The following is an 18,347-nucleotide window of genomic DNA, read 5'->3' as shown; positions in this document are numbered from 1 at the left end:
GTGTAACCCTCCAGTCCAGCAGCTCTCATTCTTATTTGCCTGTTTGCAGCAGTGCTAACATCTGGTATGCCAGCCTAGGGTGGGAGTGACAACAGGAAGGATCGACTTGGAAGAAGGGTTCGGCCACCCCAGAACCCAGAACCCTCCCTTCTTAGCTGCTCATTCAGGCTCCATCTACCTCCTTCACCACAACCCTCAGCCTGCCCATCCCCAGCTTTCCCTCAACCCATCAACCCTTCCCTTTCTTATTTCTCTTTTTACCTGGCTTGGGTTCCATCATCCATTATTTCAACAACAATCTGACCAACAGTCCCTAAGTTCTTTGCCTTGATTCCTTTCAACTCTCTGGAAAAGTTTCATCTGGGGATGAAGCTGCCACTTGTCTGCTCCTGCCCTCACCTAGTATTGCAGGAAGAAGAGCCCATGGAGTCCACTTCAGGAAGAACTGTTGCTCTGCAGGACCCGTGGCTAGGAGCTTCCTCCTGCAGGTGCTCTGCATGACTGCTCAAGCCCTTTCTGTCCCTTCCCCACCTCCAACTTCCCACCTTTGTTGCTCCTACCACACAGCTTCACCTGCAGCTTTACAGGTAAAACTGAGGTCATCGGACCGGGGGCTCCTCTTGGATTTCTGACTCAAATGCAAACTGCTGTCCCCAACATCTCTGTTCTTCCTTACCTCTGATCCAAGAGAGGTGGTCTCCCTGGGACCAGCACTCCCTCACTTCCTGCCCTCTCAGCACACTCTTGAGTGCTAAGGCCTGTGGAAGGCACCTGGCACACGGCATCTTATTCAGTTTTTACAACTACCCAATGAAGACGACACAAACACTCTCCCCATTGTATGTCTGAGGGAAAGGCCTGGTGGAGCTGGAGCTTGTCCTTGGGTCACTGTGTAAGCTCCTGTGGGGTTCATTCATCTATCAGCTGCTGTTTCTGGAGGTACCCAGGAGCTGTTGGTGCTGTCCGTGGTGCTGAAAACACAGTTGTCGGGGGAGGGAGGGTTAAAACAGGCCTAATTCCTGCCCGCAGAGAGCCTCCAGCTAAACACCAGATGGAAATATTGCATGCCCCTTGTATCCCATTAGCTATCATTAGTTTCTGTTCCTTTATTGCCCATGTTGGACGTTTAAACCACCAAAGGAAGCATTACCAGGGAGGCAGAGCAGCCTGGGGTCAGTGTCCCCACTCCTGGGTCAGCCCCAGCCAATCATCTGGATCTATCTTCTATGTCTGATCTCCATGTAAAACTTCACTAGATAAGCACTGACTTGGGTCAGTTCCACATCCCTCTGAGCTATTGACAGGTTGTCCCCCTTGGCCTGCATCACTGACTTATCCTTCTTTTTAGGATCCCAACAAGATCTAAAATATTCTACCCAAAACCAAACCAAACAATCTTGACCTCGTCTACACTCCCAGCTTAGTTACAATTATCTGTTCCTTTGCAAAATAAACTTACGAAAGATGACCTTTAACACTGCATCTCCACCCAGCAAGCCCTGGCCCCCTCACTGAGCCAGGACCACCCCACTCAGCTATCCACCATCTTTAACACTTTCCCCTCTGGCTTCCTGACACACACTCTTCTGGATCTCCCCTGGAGCCCTGGCCACCTCTGCTCAGCCTCTCTGGCAGGTCCCACCTCCTGCATATGAATGTCCACCTGGGCTGCCCCAGGATGCAGGCCTAGGTCCTCTTCCCTGTCTACCTCTCTCACAGGTCATTCTCATCCACTCCTCTGGCTTCAGAACTGATTCCATTTCTCTGTCAACCCTGGACCATTTCTCTGAGCTCCAGACTTCCATGTTACCAGTTGGCCACATGGGCATCTCCATCTGGAGGCCAATCACATCCAAACTTGAGTCTTGGTCCCCACAACAAATTCTCCTGAGCCTTCCCTTCCCTCTCACTCATTCAACCATCAACCCTTCTTGCAAACGTTATTGAACAACCATGGGTTCCAAGCACTATTCTAGAAGCTGTGGACATGGCACCAATCCAGCCAGATCCCTACTGCATTAGTCTCTTCTTACGCTGCTAAAAATAACTGCCCGAGACTGGGTAACATACAAAGAAAAGAGGTTTAATTGACTCACAGTTCAGCATGTCTGGGGAGGCCTCCGGAAACTTACAAACGCAGCAGAAGGCAAAGGAGAAGCAAGCACCTTCTTCACAATACGACAGGAAGGAGATGTACCAAGTGAAGGGGGAAGAGTCCCTTATAAAATCATCAGATCTTGTGAGAACTCATTCAGTATCATGAGAACAGCATGGGGAAAACTGCCCCCTGTGATTCAATTGCCTGCACCTGGCCTCTCCATTGACACATGGAGATTATGGGGATTGTGGGAATTATAATTCAAGATGAGATTTTGGGTGGGGACATAGCCACACCATATCATCCACTTTCACCAGGTTCAGTGCTCCATGCCCCACCAGCTGTCCAGCCAGACCAGATGCCCTACACCACCCTTTTCTTGTCCTCTCCACCCCATACCCACTCCTTATATCTAATTCACAGACAAGTCTCATGAACTCTACTTCCAAATAATTTCTCAGAAATATCCACTTGTCTCCCAGTGTGAGCTATCAGAACTTCTGCCTAGGCCTCCTTCTCCAGCCTCTCAAGCTCCTGACAATGCTTCCCACCCCAGTGCAAACCCATTCTCCAAATCAGAGTTTGTCAGGCCTTTCCTGCAGAGGGTCAGGTAGAAAATATTTCCAGCTTGGGCCACGTGGTCTTTGTTGCTATTACAGTCTCTGTTAGTACGGAGAACTCTGGAAGGCTGGCCAATCCAAACTACATCTCTCCTTGTTTCACACCAAAATAGATGTGAAGCCACCCTGACCCTCAGTACTACCCAGTAGCACTTTCTGAGATGATGGACACACTTATTCCTTGTCCATATGGTGGCCACTAGACCCTTATGACCACTGAACACTGGACAAGTGGCTAGAGTGACAAACAAGCTTAAATTTTAATTATTTCAAACAGCCACATGGCTAGTGACTACTGCACTGGACAGGGAAGCTCTGGATTTCCCAGGACTGAGTCAATGGTCACAGTGCCACTACCTTAAGCCGCAGAGTAAAGGGTAAGCCTCTGAGGTCCCCTCATTCCACCTGCCCAAGGTGGGACTCTGGGTTCCCCACCCTTCACCCTGATGGCCATGAGACTCACCACACCAGCTAGGCTCACCAAAACCCTCCTCCAGAGTCTCCCCCAAAACATCCATCCTCACCACACACTGAACCTTCACATCCTTGGCCTGCCTGATGGCTTTAAGGACAAGAGATGATTTTCAGCATCTCCTCTCTCCCTCCCTCCTCCCCATCTTCCCTCTCCTCTGACACCGCCCTCTGCATCTCATGTGAGTGTGCAGACACTGTTGTATCTTGGAGTCTTGTCAAAACTGAAATTTCACATCTGGTAACATCTCAAGTGCTGAATCAATTTTTGAAAAAGTGGAAGAAGACACTGGCTCTGCATGTCCTCTGCATTTGAGGGACCCATCCCTTGGAGCTGGACAAGCAGAGGCTCCTTCTTACCAAATGAAGTCTCAACCAGAGGCTCCTACACTGTAGAAACCCCAATGCAGGGGTCAGGGCTAGGAATGGAAATACCTGAAGCTCAACCACAGCGCCACAAGTTCACGGCTTACTGGTACCTCTTTGCTAAGCATGTTCCACTGACATCCTTCTGTGTAATCCTCACTTATTTTCCAGAGCAGGGGCTGATAAACCTTTTCTGTTCAGATGCAGACAATAAACATTTTTGGCTTTCCAGGCTAAGAGGCAAAATCAAGAATATTATGTAGGAACTTAACAGGAGGAAAAACTCTGCCCTGCCACTTGCCTCGAGAGGGCTACCGGGGCAGGGGGCACACTTTGCAGCCAGTTACCACCCACTGAAGACATTCTGGAGTTCAAGGGTGGCCAGCCCAAGGATGGACATGGAGAGCCCATGGTCACTTGTACTCCACCCCCGTACACCCAGCACATCCTTGGTCTCAGCTTGGGCAGCTGGCTGTGGGCCAGGTGGCTCACCAACTCCCAGATGAGGTTCCTCCACTCAGTGCCCAGCAGTTGACCAGAGCCCATGCCCCAAGAGTAGCTGGTATCAGCATAGGCTGCAGGCAGTGGTGAAGGGCAGCCACCAGTTGGGGAGACAAGTGCAGGGCTCAGGGAGGGAAGCACCTCACCGTGGTCTCCTGACTCCCGGGACCAGCCCACTAGAGCAGTGCTCCACGGCCATGCAGACACAGACATGGGCAGTATCTGACCTGCAGTCTGCAATTTGACAGTCCCTGTTCTAGACTCACATTCCAGAACATTCCAGAAGCAGAACAAATGTTTATCTCCTGTTTGGCTCTAGAGTTTAGGCTGTAGAGTGTTATGGTGAAGATCAAACCCAGTCCTGCCACTGGGTTTCATCTATTTTTATGCTCTATGGCCTGGGAAAGTGATTTAACCTCTCTGGGCTCTGTTTTCTCATCCCAAAATATGGGGCTGTTATAAGATAATAGAGTGCACACAGAACATGATCCCTGAGTGTCACTCTCCTTTTTAATTAGTGCACTCGTGGGAAGGCCAGAACTCAGCCCCTGTCCCACAACAGAAACGCTGAACAGGACCCTGTTCCCATTTGTGTCAAAACACCAGATCCTTCTGGGCTTTGTAGGCAATGCTCTGTTGCTGGTGTGGCACTTATTAGGCCATTTTCATGCTGCTGATAAAGACATACCTGAGACTGAGTAATTTACAAAGAAAAAGAAGTTTAATGGACTCACAGTTCCATATAGCCGGGGAGGCCTCACAATCATGGCAGAAGGCGAAAGGCACATCTTACATGGTGGCGGACATGAAAGAATGAGAATGAAACAAAAGGGGTTTTCCCTTATAAAACCATCAGATCTCATGAGGCTTATTCACTACCATGAGAACAGTACTGGGGAAACTGCCCCCATGCTTCAATGATCTCCCACCAGGTCCCTCCCACAACAGGTGGGAATTATGGGAGCTACAATTCAAAATGGGATTTGGGTGGGGACATAACCAAACCATATCAAGCACCATCCAAACAAAACCAGGAAAAGCAAAATCACCCCAAACACAAAAGCCCAAAGTCAACCCAAGTCACCAAACTCAAGGAAAATAATGGTCAAAATCATTGACAGTGTCCTCCTCCTGAGATTTGCAATATTCAGATGTACCCCCTGCCACCCACACTCATCTTGGTTGGGGCATGGGGAAGCAGCAACTCCAGTCCTGGATGTTGCCACCTGGATGCGAGGAGTGACCTAGGATAGCCCCTTGTGCTTTTTGATGACCCCTCTCGCCCACCCCCAGCAAAGTTCATGGGAGGTTTACTTTTGAAGAGAAAGCACCTGACCTTTCAGGACAGCAGTGAGCACCACTGCAGAGACCCAGGGGCTCCTGTAGGTGTAGACCATCACCCACGGGACACCGCGTTCTGGGCCCCCGTGAGGTTTCCCTGAACTTGTCCAAGGTCAAGGAGAGAAGCAGGGCCCAGGCTCCAGCACTCACATGACGCATTTGTCACTCAAGGATATGGCTTTGTCGGCCATTAGATGACATCTGTCTGTCATGGAATTATCCACAACACAGAGTGACTGCGCCCAGATGTGGACAGCTCCCTTGGGTGCTGAGGTGCAGAATGTGGGAAGAGAACAGACAGCATCAGACACAAAGCATCAAACAGCGGGTCCCCTTGGGCTCTGCAGTAGAAACCGGAGACCTAGGACCATGTTGCCTCAAGGGGGCCTCAGGCTCTATATCCTTCTATCACAAAACACTGAGGCCCAAAGCAGAAAATTAAAAGTCAGTAACACAGGGGTTGGCTCCGAAGACCAGGCTCTTCACCTTCATGGAAGGGATTGCAAACTCCAACACCCAAAGCGCCAGGCCCATCTACAGGGACAGACTCTGTTCAGCTCCAGTGACCCTGGCTGTGTGACAGCAGGGATGCGGGGGCCTGAACTTTGACAACTGAAAAGAAACTGTACATCTGGATTTCTGTGAACACTCCTGATGTTTAAACATTAGCTTGTAAATTTTTAAACCAGTACATTTAATGTCCCTGTGTTAAGTGACAACCTGTTTATAGGGGTGTTGTTCATGGCCAAGCTTCTGAACATTGACCTGGTGTTGTGGAGGTGAACAATGTCCCTAGTGCAGGATCCCAGGTCTGTAGAGCTGGATGAGGCCTCGGGGTTGTCCCAGCCATTGCAAACTGCAGGTGACCCCACATCCCAAAACAACGTGCTACTAGAGAGACGGCCTCTCTGGGAGCATCTATAGGCAGCTAAATACTGTGTGTTAGCACGTCCCTTTCCAAGGGTTGTTTTTGACAATGAAGACAACAGATGACAATGATGGTGACAGATGACAATGACGACAGATGATAATGATGACGACAGATGACGATGGTGACAGATGATGACAACGACAGATGACGATGATGGTGACAGATGACGACAGATGACAATGATGGTGACAGATGACGATGATGGCGACAATGATGGTGAGAGTAACAGTGATGCTACAGTAGCAGCAGTAAACACTTTCCAAGTGCTCGGTGTGGATTAAGATGGAGATAAGTCTTTCCTGGAGATCACTTAATTTAATTTTAGCAACCCTGGGAGGTCAGTGTGACTACTATCCTCATTTTACAGTTGATCAAACAGGATCAGAGAGGTTAAGTCACTTGCCCATGGCCCCACAGCTCAGTAAGGAGTTCAGGCATGTGTCTCAAACCCAGGTCACCTGATGTCAAAGATGTCCTCTGTTTCCAGTTATTTGGACCAGTTGTTTGACTTGTGTGCCAGCATCTCATCATGGACGAGATCTCTGGGGGCTGCTTCCAGGGCTAAGTAAGCTAATGAATGTGCAGTCATTAGCAGAGCACTCTCCCCCACCCTGCATGCAGGCAGCCACCTGTGTCAGCTCTTGTTATCCCCAGCGTGATGACAAATGTCACTAACTGCTAATAAGCCAGCTGCATCCCTAAGGAATGGAATGGTCTTTCTTAAACCAGACTTGTGGCTCCTGCTTTAGACATTTTGGACATTCCTCTGTACTTTCTATACTTCTGTTTTCTATATTTTACTTTAAGTGAATTCACATTTTTATCTCTGTTTAGAAGAAAAAGCAAATCTCTATAATTGCCCAGAATGAGAAGTCAGTACTTCTTGCCCTAATTATTTTCATTATTAATGTTTAAACATTCATTATTAATTAAATGTTAATAATGTTTTCTCATTGTCTGTCCACATGTCATTCACAAGAAGTCATCTCACAAACCCCAGGGGCACAAGACCTACACTGGGGAAGCCGGGAATGAGACAAGTCCCCGGGGAACCATGCACGTCTCCAGTCTCCCTGCCCCCAGGTCTTGCCAGGTCACCAGCAGAGCGCTTCCTACAAGGCAAATCCCATTGTCTCTCCATCCCTGGGGGTTCCAGCTGCCTTCAGGGAAAACCTGCCAGGCCAACTCTCTCCAATCTGTGGGCTGTTTTTTATTATAAATTTTTTTGAAAGAGGGTCTGGTTCTGTCACCCAGACTGGAGTAAGTGGTGTGATCACGGCTCACTACAGCCTTGACCTCCTGGGCAACCAAAAACAAAACACAAAACCTTTTTGTAGAGATGGGGTCATGCAATGCTGTCCAGGCTGACTTTGAACTCCTAGGTTCAAGTGATTCTCCTGTCTTGGCTTCCCAAAGTGCTGGAATGATAGGTGTGACCCACCTCACCGAGCCCTGGGTTGTTTTTAATCGTTACAGTTCCACTGACAAGAGCCGCACCCTTCCACCATCGACGCTGCTTTTGTGCTATGAGGGTAGAGGCAAGTGACTGCGTCAGACACCTCCAGCCTGCAGCGCTGATGCTCTTTCCTCTCTGGCCCTTTACAGAAAAGGTGTGTGTTCCTGTCCCCTGTCTTTGCATGTTATGCCCCTTTCTGGGATGCTCCGCACCTCACTCTCTGCCTGGCTGATTCCCACTGCTCCCTCAGGCCTCACTCAGGAGAGGGTCCTTGATACAAATGCGTAATCTCAACAGACCCACTCTGCTCTCAGGAACCCACCCCCACACCCAGCATCTGGAGAGAGAGCGAGACCCTGTGTCTGAGGTCAGAAGAGGGCGCTGAGGGGAGCAGGCACAGGCCCTGAGCTGAGCTACAGAAACCACTGCCAAGGAGAAGCGTGAGCCGCAGCGGGGGCTGGGAGCAGCAGCCCTGCCTCCCTCGGGGAGGCTCATGGGCCATACACAAGGGCTGGGCTGCGGGGACCACACCATGGCAGGAAAGCCAGGCTCTGCTCAGCCGTAAGAACCATGCCAGCCCCAAAGTCAGATACCTGGTGCACACAGAGACCTGTGTGTGTGGAGGGGGCCTCTGCGTGAGAGCTGGGACCCTCCAGGGGTCACAACTCTCAGACCCCAAATTCCAAGCCAGGTGAAACTGGAGAAACACAGCCACCCCAAGGAGGGCCGAGCATGCCTCTGGGCAGGTGCCTGCTAGCGCTGCAGGGGTGCTGTGGACGGGCGGCCTGCGAGGCTGTGGGTGTCACCCTTCTGTGGCAGAAGGAAGTCCCAGGCACAGTGCACCCGCTCTGAAGCAGAAGCCTAGCAGGCTGTCCTGGGGCCTGGATTTCCAACTTCCCACACTCATGGAGAGATGCGTTCACCTTCCCACCCCCAAACTGTGTGAGACCTGCTTATAGCCTGAAATTCTATGAGACAACAGGATTCCAAGTCCACAGTGAAGCTCCAGAAGAATCGCTCTGCCAGGTGGGAGAGGAGGAGGAGCTGGTGAAGCGCCTGCAGGTGTCTGTGGCCAGTTCCTGCTTTCCTCCCTTCTCTCCTTCCTTCCTTCTCCCCTATCCTTGGGAGGTGCCCTGGTCTATCCAATTAAAATAAAAACCACCACCACCGCCCAAAGCCCCTACTGCCTTCGATAATAGTCGCTCTACACAGCAGACACTGTGCTAAGCTCCTCCCACCCTCCAAACAACCCTGAGGTAGGTCCATTACTTTTCCCATTTAACAGAGTGAAACAGGCTTGGAGCAAGGCACCAAGTCCTCCTCCCCTGGAGAAGCGGCGGAAGAGCCCTGCACAGGCCGCAGCACGCTGAGCCTGCATCAGCACCGACCAGCTCCCAGGCATGCACACAAGCAGGGACTTAAGCATCTTTTAGGCCAAGACGCCCCCTATGGCAGGATTTTGGCCATAGTAAGTCCCTCAACCCTACGTCCTACCCCTTTTCGGGTCACTAAAATCCCCCCACTGGGCACTTGCCCCTCCAGAGAGCACTTTCCTGCCTAGAAGCTCCCAGAGAAACCCAAAGATGCCCTGGGACAGGGGGAAGGTGTGCCAGGGAGATGAACATCGTTAAGTACCTTCCCTTATTGGCTGTGCCAGACTTGGAAAGAGACAGTAGAGAAAAGTGCCCCAGCAAACCCTTCAACCCAGCCAGGCAGCACAGCGTGGCAGCGCATCGAGCACGGGCCTGGCTCTCGTGAGAACAATGTTCTACGAGGGCCGTTGCCTAAGCTATAGCCAGGGACACCAGTAGGGACGTATGGCCATTCTAGGAGAAGCTCAACTTAGCGCGGTCTCCAGTCAGTACCTGCATCGTCCAAGTGGGCGGCTGAGGACAGTGGCTTGTCCAGGGAGACCTGGTCCGTCCCAGTGGCCAAGGGGCTTCCCGGCTGGGCGTCTTCTGAAGTCAGCATCTCCGACTTGGGAGTAGGCGGTTCACTCTGCACAGATCGGGGTCCTCCATCGGGGTTGCACGTTTTGCTTTCAGCATCTACAAGGAAATGCAGCTGTCAGCCAGGCCTGCGCCTCTCTTCCTTCATCCCTTCCATCATCCCAAGAGCCTTCCTGAGAAGCATCCATTCTAGGATCTGGGTGGTCCCCCACCTCTCTCCCCCCACCACACACCAGGGGACAACAAACGGTGATTGCTGTAGACCTCTGAGATGCAGGGGTGGTTGTGGCTGCAGAAAACCAACTCACCTCTGCACCCACCACTCGACCCTCAGCCAGGCATTAAACAGGTGTTTACTGATCACCCACTACGTGTCTGGCACTGTGATAGACCCTGGCAAGGCGGAGGTTAATAAGATACAGTCCTTGCCCCCAGGGGGCTCACACTCTAAGGAAGCCACGCAGATGACCACACATGGTACCGTGAGCCCAGAACGGGGGCACACCCATGGATGGAGGGGACACAGAGCCGGGGGTCCCTAGGTCTGATAGGCAGCCTTCCCAGAAGAGGAGGCACTGGCAGGGCATAAGGAAGGACCTGGTGCTTCCCCTCTCTTGAAGCTTGGCTGCTGCAGCCTCTGAGGGTCCGGCCCTTCACTTGTCATCCCTGGGATTGCACCTTAATGGTGAGCAGCTCAGCACTCGGAAAGCAAAATAAATGGCCCAGTTACCCAACTGTAGGATGGCAGGGCACTCGGCCAGTAAGTCACAGTCACGTCACCGAGATGCACGTTACAGCTCCACGCACAAAGCCCCCGCATGACCCTGCAGTACTCCTCTCAATCCCTACAGCGGTTCCTGGAGGCCTGGTGCAGACGGCAGTGTGACCTGCACATGTCGACACAGCCACGAGGTGGCCGTTTGGGGATGCCGGCCTGCCCTGACCTCCTTCCACATGCCTCCCATCCTGGCAGTGGAAGCAAGAGGCAACATTTACTTCAGGGTCGGGGTCCACAGGACCTGGTCAGTCTTCATTCCTACCTGCCATCCCTGTGTCCTTCAACAGTGTCCCTTTCACTCCTAAAACTGTCCTGTTTGGACAACAGTATACAGTCACCCTATCATGCGTCCCACCACCTGCAAATGGCATTTTGGGCCCAAATAGCAAATTCCTCTGGATCTCAATTTCCTTACTTATAAAACGGGGATAATATTTCTGCTTGCTTCATGGCAACATTGCGAGAATTAATGGAGCTAAGGTATGGAATGTGTCTGGCATAAGGTGTGCACTTTACATATGCTGTCATGTTGTTGATGATGGTTTCTGACAACGAGAAGAGGAGGGTGACAAGAGTGATCTGGCCCTTGGTCCGCACCTTTGGGCCCATCTGCTAACAGCAAGCTTAGGACAGAACCATTTCTCCCTCCACAGAGTCCTCACCACAACCAGGACTCACGCCAGACCCATTTCCTGCCTGGGGCCCTGGAAGAGATTTGAGCTGTCATCACTGCCGATCGGACTCCCTCTGCTGTGCATGTCTCCTCCGGGGAGAATGAAAAGGTCAGCCACGCCGGAAGTCTGGAGATTTGGGGCTGGACGATCTCATCCATGCAGACGCGTCAGTTGCCCAGAGGTCCAGGCGACGCTGGCAGGCTCTTCCCGTAAGGCGCAGATGGCGAACGTGCCAGGCTCTGTGGGCCACATGCCGTATGCCCCGTGCTGCAACTCTTCCTTGATTTTTTGTTTAATTTTTATGAAAGTCTTTCCTATTTAAAAAGCATTCTTAGCTCAAAGGCCACATAAAAACAGGTCCTGAGCCAGATTCGACCCTTAGCTATAACAACCCGCCAACCCAGATACAAGCCAAGAGAGCTCACCAAGTAGACAAAATCAGAGGTCACAAAGCTCAAAAGTGAAATCAGCCCCTTCTCGTGGCTGGTTTCCTCGTACTTGACATGCAACTGTGACAGCACAGCTGACCCGGCCCCTGGCCACACACAGGGAATGTGAGAGCTGGCGTGAGGGAGCACAGGGCTCTGCCAGCTTGAGCTTCACACCTACCCTGTGTGACAGGCAAGGCTGCCACCTACCACTGGCAGTTATGGACACCAAACCTTAGAATACACAGGTCTTTTGCTGCCACGCCTGTCACTGCTGTTAATAAGGATGCCTCCATCATCATCAGCAGCAGCAGCATCAAAATCATCACAACCACCACCATAAAAAGGTCAGAACATTGAACCTGGAAGGCCCAGAGGTCTCCAGACTCAAAAAAGCACCACACCCCTCCACAGTCTGAACCTTCCCCTGCTTTTGCAGCTGAGCAGCCCTTGCAGGACTTCTCTGGGCTGCGGTCAGAGCTCCAGCTCATAATCATGTTCAATGAAAAGTTTCAGTTCCCAAAATAGCCCTGGTGGCAGGGCTGTTGCTAAGAAACGCGTGTTGGGGAGGGGTGGGGGGAGTGGTGGGAGCCCAGACCCTGCTCCTCTCACTGGAAGGTCAGCCTCCCCCGGCCACTCTCCTTCGAGGGCTGCAGAAGGGAGCGCAGAGCAGTGCGCCTGAGCAGCCACAGTGAGAGGGAACGTGCTGCAGACATGCACACGCACTCAGATGTGCATGCAGGCACACACGTGTACAGTCATGGCACATGTATGTGCACGGTGCAAGCACACGTGGGTGCACATGTGTACACGTGCATATGTGTGCACACATGCAGACATGTGTCCCCCAGCGTTCCTACCACATGGAAACCAGACAGACTTGATTTGTCACTGTCCAATTCCCTGAGGAAAGAATGCCTAGTCAATCTCAGGTCACTGAACACAGCAGAGTAACAAACTCTCTTCTTTTATACCCAATGACAGGGTAGGAAATTCCTTAAATTATTTAAGAAAATGCCAAGTCAACGCATACAGGGAGATGGAGGAAAGTCACTCAGAACATAAACAGTGTCTGGCACAGAGAAACGTGGGCTGGGCGAGGGGGCTGGGGAAGGGGACCCCTTGTGCTAGATTTGGTCTGGCCTCGCTTGGTCACGGATATCTCAGAGGACGGCGGAAGGAGCACTGAAGACAGCAGAGGGGTCCCCTCTCCCCTCCCCGGGACACAACTGGCCCCACTGCACACATCTAGTAACGTAATAATGCCACCAGCAGGGTCCTTCCTAGGTCCAAGCTGATGACTGGAGTCACAGAACAGGAGGGGATGGGGTCGGAGTGGTTCATAAAACGGACCATCGATCATAAAATAACACCCCAGGGGGAGCAAACTCATGCCCTGGACGCTGCCTCAACCCCCGGTAGCTGGCGGGCTCTTTTCTGCCGGCCGTTCCCGGAGGCCAGCTCCCTCCACCAGGCTGCCCACCTGCTTCAGGGCAAGCTCCAGGGTGTCCGACGTGCATGCACACGCGTGTGTGCAGGGCAGAGGGCAATCCTGGGGTTTGTACTGGCCAAGGAAGTTCAAATGTGAGTTTTGAGGGGCTTCAAATGAGGCTCCGGAGTCCCTGACAATCCACTCCCGCAGCCTCACAGGGCCTGTCCCGCATGAAGTCCCGGCCACCTTGCAGGGAGGCTCATGAGCCTGGCCGGCCACAGGAGGGCGCCCCCGGCTGCAGATGCGTCCCTGCCGGCGGTGGAAGGCGGTGGCTGAAGCTGGTTCCTTAACCCCAAAGCCAGGAAAGCGCTTCTGCTCCTCTCCCCGGAGAGTCCTCACACCCACAGCAGAGGCGGCTGCACTTCGTGCCTACCCCGGAGCGGCAGCCCTCACGCCGGGTCCTCCCCTGAGCCGGAGAGGGCAGGTGCACAGCCACCGCCAACAATTCCGGTCATCCTGCAAGAGGGTCTGACCTCAGGTCGACCCAGTGAGAAAAGGCATTTTTGAAGCCAGTGCAGGACGGAAACCGCGGTGCAGGGAAGGATTTAGCCCGGAGCCTGTGGCCAAGCATCTGCGTGGATCCTGTTATTACTGCACGTTGATTACAGGTTGATTACAGGTGGCACGCAGTAAAGGATTCAAGCAGCACAGAAGAGTCGACTGTGAACAGCAAGTCCAAGTCCCCTCCCAGAGCAACCCCTGCTGCCCCATCCCTGATATTTCCCTGCAGAGACACTCGGGCTCCTGGCAGACCCCACCCACTCGCGCTGTGGCTGCCCCAGCTCCCGCAGCAGCGTGGTTATGCCTCTGCCACCCCAGCCGGTGTGTGGGCAGGGAAGATGGGAGGCGTCTTGACCCAAGCCCCTCTCTCGCTTTCTCCTTTCCTCCAGCCCAACCCACCATCTCAAGGTCCCTTCCACCGCGGGGACTTGCTCTTGCTGCTCCTGGGGGCTGGAAGTCACTCTCTGCTTCTCTGTCTCTTGGCTTTTCAACCTTCCTGCATCAAAGTTGGAATCAGCTGTGGAGGATGAGGAAGCGCTGCTGCCTGGGTCCCACGCCCAGAGCATCTAATTTAACTGCTGCCTGAGCGGTGGAGGGCTTTTAAAGCTCTCCAGGTGATCCTAATATGCAACAAACTCTGAGAATCAGGCTAGGTCCTCCTGCCCACCTTTGGACCCCACTCAGACATCTCCTGGCCCCGGAGGACCAGGTCAGGTCCTGTCTCATGTTCTTAGGGTGCCATGTCCTTCATCACACTCATCGCCGTCGTGAGTAGCTGACTCTATGTGGGATTATCTAATGGTCCCACTGGATGTGCGTTCAGAACAGTATTTTGCTCACCTGTGTCCTCAGCAGCTAGCACAGACCCTGACACATAGTGGGCCCTCAATAAAATGTCATGGCATCAATTTAGGAGCGCATTTGCCCTCCCAAGGAAAGAGATTGTGTTTCAGGTCACTCTAGTTCCTGGTCCATAATCATTTAGCAAGACAGACAGTATGGAAGGTAGAGATGAGCAAACCACAACATGGAGGCCACTCCAGCCCCCGCACCTGGATTTGACATCTTTAAATGGTTGACAAAATTATATAAACTTCAAAGGCCAGTGGCCATAAGTAAAGTTTTCTTGGGACGCAGCCACGCCCTCTCATGCATGATTTGTCTCCGGCTGCCTTTGGGCTACAAAAGCAGAGACAAGTAGTTGCAACAGAGACTGCACGGCCCCCTAAAATATGCACTATCTGACCCTCTCCAGAAAAGGTTTGCCGACCCTGATCTAAAGTGATTCTGTAAGACCGCGGGTGTGTGATGTCGCCGTCAGAGGCACGGAAGCCAGAGACCAGGCTCCCACGGCAGCAGGGTGAAAGCCATGCTGGCATCCTGGCCGCAGCCAAGCACGCGTCTCCAGCCTCTGTTCCGACTTCCTCAGACGAAATCATCTTGCAAAAATTCAGAGTGGAAAAAAGCCAATGCTCCTAGGAGTTTTCCCCTTTAATTATTCAAACTATAGCTTCATTTTTGAGAGGAATCAAGTCTATATACTTACTCTTTCCTCAACAAAAGTAATACGTTTTTAGAATAGATGAAAAAAGGCCCTAGCATTGTTTTCATCTTCCTTTCTCCTTCCCTAAGATCCAAAGTCATGCCTGTTGGCAACATATTCAAAATGCTGAAGTTTGGCACTTTTTTGTCCCATCCAAATTAAAATCCTCCAGATTTCTAGCTCAGCAACCGCATTCCACCAAATCTGAGTATCACAACACAGCATTAAACATCTGAGTGCCACGGGACTTGACACCAAGCTTTCCTCGCACATGTAAGGTTTTATTATCACTATTAAGCAATTTCCCATGTAGATTTCCCCTAAAAATAGCATCATCAAAATACTTCACTCTTTGAGTCTAAAGAAAGGAAATGATGACAAAGGCTTGGGCCCACAATCGGGTTTGTGCGCTGACAGGCCCTGCTGCATAAAATCTGGATTCATTTATTTCATGAGCTTCCTTCCTAATTCCTGATATTTGGGCCAAATTACAAAGACACTAGTAATATTTTAAGGCTGAAGCAGGGAGAGAGGAATTCAATATATTCATGCAAGCCTCAGGAAATTGGCTGTGCATGGCCAGATTCCTTAAATCAGGAGGCCAGAGCTTGGTCCAGCTCCAGACAGTCTTCCAGAGGCATTGAGGTTTTATGAAACCTCCTAACCAAGATTTAGCCTCTCAGGGAACCGGAAAGCACCAAGGGCTAGTGTCAGCATCTAAGTCCTGGGCCTCACACGTCCAGGAATCCATCACAAAGAGAAAGACTTGGGAATTAAAGAACTCTGTTCAGTTAATTGCATGAGCGATAATAACTGGCCTTTCTGAAAGATGGAAACAAAGACGATTACGTAGACACCACTGAGATTAAACTCTCTAGACCAGAGACCAAGAGATGAGGATTTGTTCTGCGTCTCTGTTCTCAGGCTGCAATGACTTGGGGCAGTCACCACCCAGACCCTCACACTCCTCATCTGCAAATGGGATAACCACTGCCCCCATCCTCAGGGATGCTGGGAAGACCAATGAGACAGGGCATGCAGAATACCCCACCCAGCCCCAACATGTCCTGAATGCTTCCTACATGGTGGTAGTAGGAGTAGGTAATAGTGGAATTAAAAATAATTTGCGCAAATGGAGAATTGAAATGTGAATATGAAAAAAAAAGTTAACGCTGAAAAAACCATTGCTGCCACTTTAAAGGAATCAAGATAAACCACCAACTTTTTCATGCACAGCCAGCTCTGTTAGACATTACCCAGGGAGTCGTGTCATGAGGGGGAGCTCTTCAGCTCAGTAATGGGGTCTCCCATCCCCCCACCAGGGGCTGGACCAATGGAATGGCTCCTGACATGAGGCATTTCTCCAACCTTGCAGGCTTCATCTGGACACGGCCCTCTTCTGATTCTACTCCGTTTCTGATGGGCTTCCCGGATTCATGTGAGACTTTTCATTCCGCATTCCCAGCACCGTGCCCTTCCAAGCCAGGGGTGGGTCCCACTTACCCTGCTCCATCATCTCCAGCAGCCCCTTCTTGATGAGCTCCTCTCGGCCTTGCCTGCCGGCCATCTTCTTCTCCAGTGCTGCCCAACACACAAACACACAATGAGTCTTGGGCAAAGGTGTCAATGGGCCCAAGCCACAGCCAATGCCAGGCTCAAGTTTACAGACCAAAAACAGTGAGCTGGCAGGCGCCTCGGGCTTAGGGGCCTGGTCCACTGGCAAGGCCCAACTTTCTTACGCAGCACTCTGCTAAGCAATGTACATAAACCACAGCTAAAGCGCAGTGCACGCCGTGGATATTCTACAGCAGTCGTTTCTGTGATGTATCTGGAAAGCCCCTCCACATATAATGCCCCTCTCTAAGTTAGCTCCCACCAGCCATTCCTGCCCTTCACCAAATGCTGCTTAATTTACCAACCAAGGAAGGCGCCCTCCCTCTGCCCCCAACACCTCAGGCTCCTTTCTGTGGTTCCTGTTAGCCTTTGCTAAGTGCCTCCTGGTCCCTGTTAACATCCACTTACAGATGAGATTCTTCTGTGCGGCTCTCCCACCAGCGCTTCTTCCAATAAACACAGGTTAAAAGCTTCCAGTCTACCAGATGGACAGAAAGGGAGGAGGCCAGCCCCCAGTCCCCTTCCACCAAGCCTAATTTGCCAGATCTTTGTCAATTCCACCTTCAGAAGAGCCCTTCCTGCCTCCCTTTCCCGGAGCAAAACACTTGAGCGACACCCCCCGCCTTCTCCCATTCTCCCTCCGCTCACAGGCAGGCCTCAGGCTGCTCGACAGTCATCATCTTCTTCCTTCCATCAGGAAAACTGTTTGCCTACAGGTGAGCCCCAATTTCCAAATACAAGACTACATAACCACCTCAACCCTTTCTTTGAAAGACGCACCTTTGCGAGGGCTGTTTCCCCTGCTGTGATGCTTTTCCCCGCCTTTCCCAATGAACAATTACATCTCAGCTCAATGCAGCCTCCTCACCTGGGTCTTCTCGGACCACTGGGCCCAAAGCAGTGCCCGCCCTGCTCATTTCCACCCCAGGGCCTGCCCAGTGATCCTGCCATTAAGCCTGGATCACAGAGTCCATCAGTGTTCTGTGTGTGGAAGGGGCCCTGCCAGATGCCGGGGAACAGACAGAGGCAGCCCACCTGGCTGAGCTTAATGTCTAGGTGGGGAGGCAGATGACAGACAGGCACTGGCAATGGAATTATTTCACCTGTTCAAAAGTATTTCCTGAGCATCTGCTACGTGCCAAGTGCTGAGCTGGGTGCTGGGGAGTCACGGAGAGCGGAACCCCTGTAGCCTCAAGGTCACAGGTGTGGGCTCCACTGGGTGAACACGCCATGGTGACCAGGTGTTCAATCGATCGAAACCCCTTACACATTTACTGAGCACCTACTGTGTGCCAGGCACCGTGTCAGGCACAGGAGATTCTGCCGTGAGCCAGACAGGCACAGCCTCTGCCTGAGGCCAGCACAGGTGGGAGGACAGATGGCAAGTGTCTAGAAATGGGCGAGGAGGGATAAGTCAAACCTGGGGCGGGGGACTGGTTGGGGGGAAGTTGTCTGGGGAAACCCATCCCACCCTTGACCTCCGGGGTGGCTTCTCCGAGGATATTTATCCTAAAGCCAAAGGATGAAAAGGGAAACCCAAACACAGCAGGGTGGGGACATTTCTGGGCAGAGAAAACAGAATTT

General features: G+C 51.9%; 1 protein-coding gene across 10 annotated transcripts in view; it reads right to left on the bottom strand.

The window, feature by feature from the left end:
- The window catches only part of PHACTR3 (phosphatase and actin regulator 3), a 271,324-nt gene that overhangs the window by 82,892 nt on the left and 170,085 nt on the right, over positions 1-18,347 (bottom strand). For all 10 annotated transcript variants that reach the window (XM_005569489.3, XM_074005622.1, XM_065523361.1 and 7 more), the window contains exons 3-4: positions 16,653-16,730; positions 9,650-9,832 (exon numbers count right to left, since the gene is read on the bottom strand). In XM_005569489.3, the coding sequence (XP_005569546.1) occupies positions 9,650-9,832; positions 16,653-16,730 (261 nt within the window). The remainder of the gene's footprint in view (positions 1-9,649; positions 9,833-16,652; positions 16,731-18,347) is intronic.

Source organism: Macaca fascicularis, chromosome 10, assembly GCF_037993035.2.
Source record: "Macaca fascicularis isolate 582-1 chromosome 10, T2T-MFA8v1.1".
Taxonomy (NCBI): Eukaryota; Metazoa; Chordata; class Mammalia; order Primates; family Cercopithecidae; genus Macaca; species Macaca fascicularis.
This window is presented reverse-complemented; position numbering and strand designations above follow the sequence as displayed.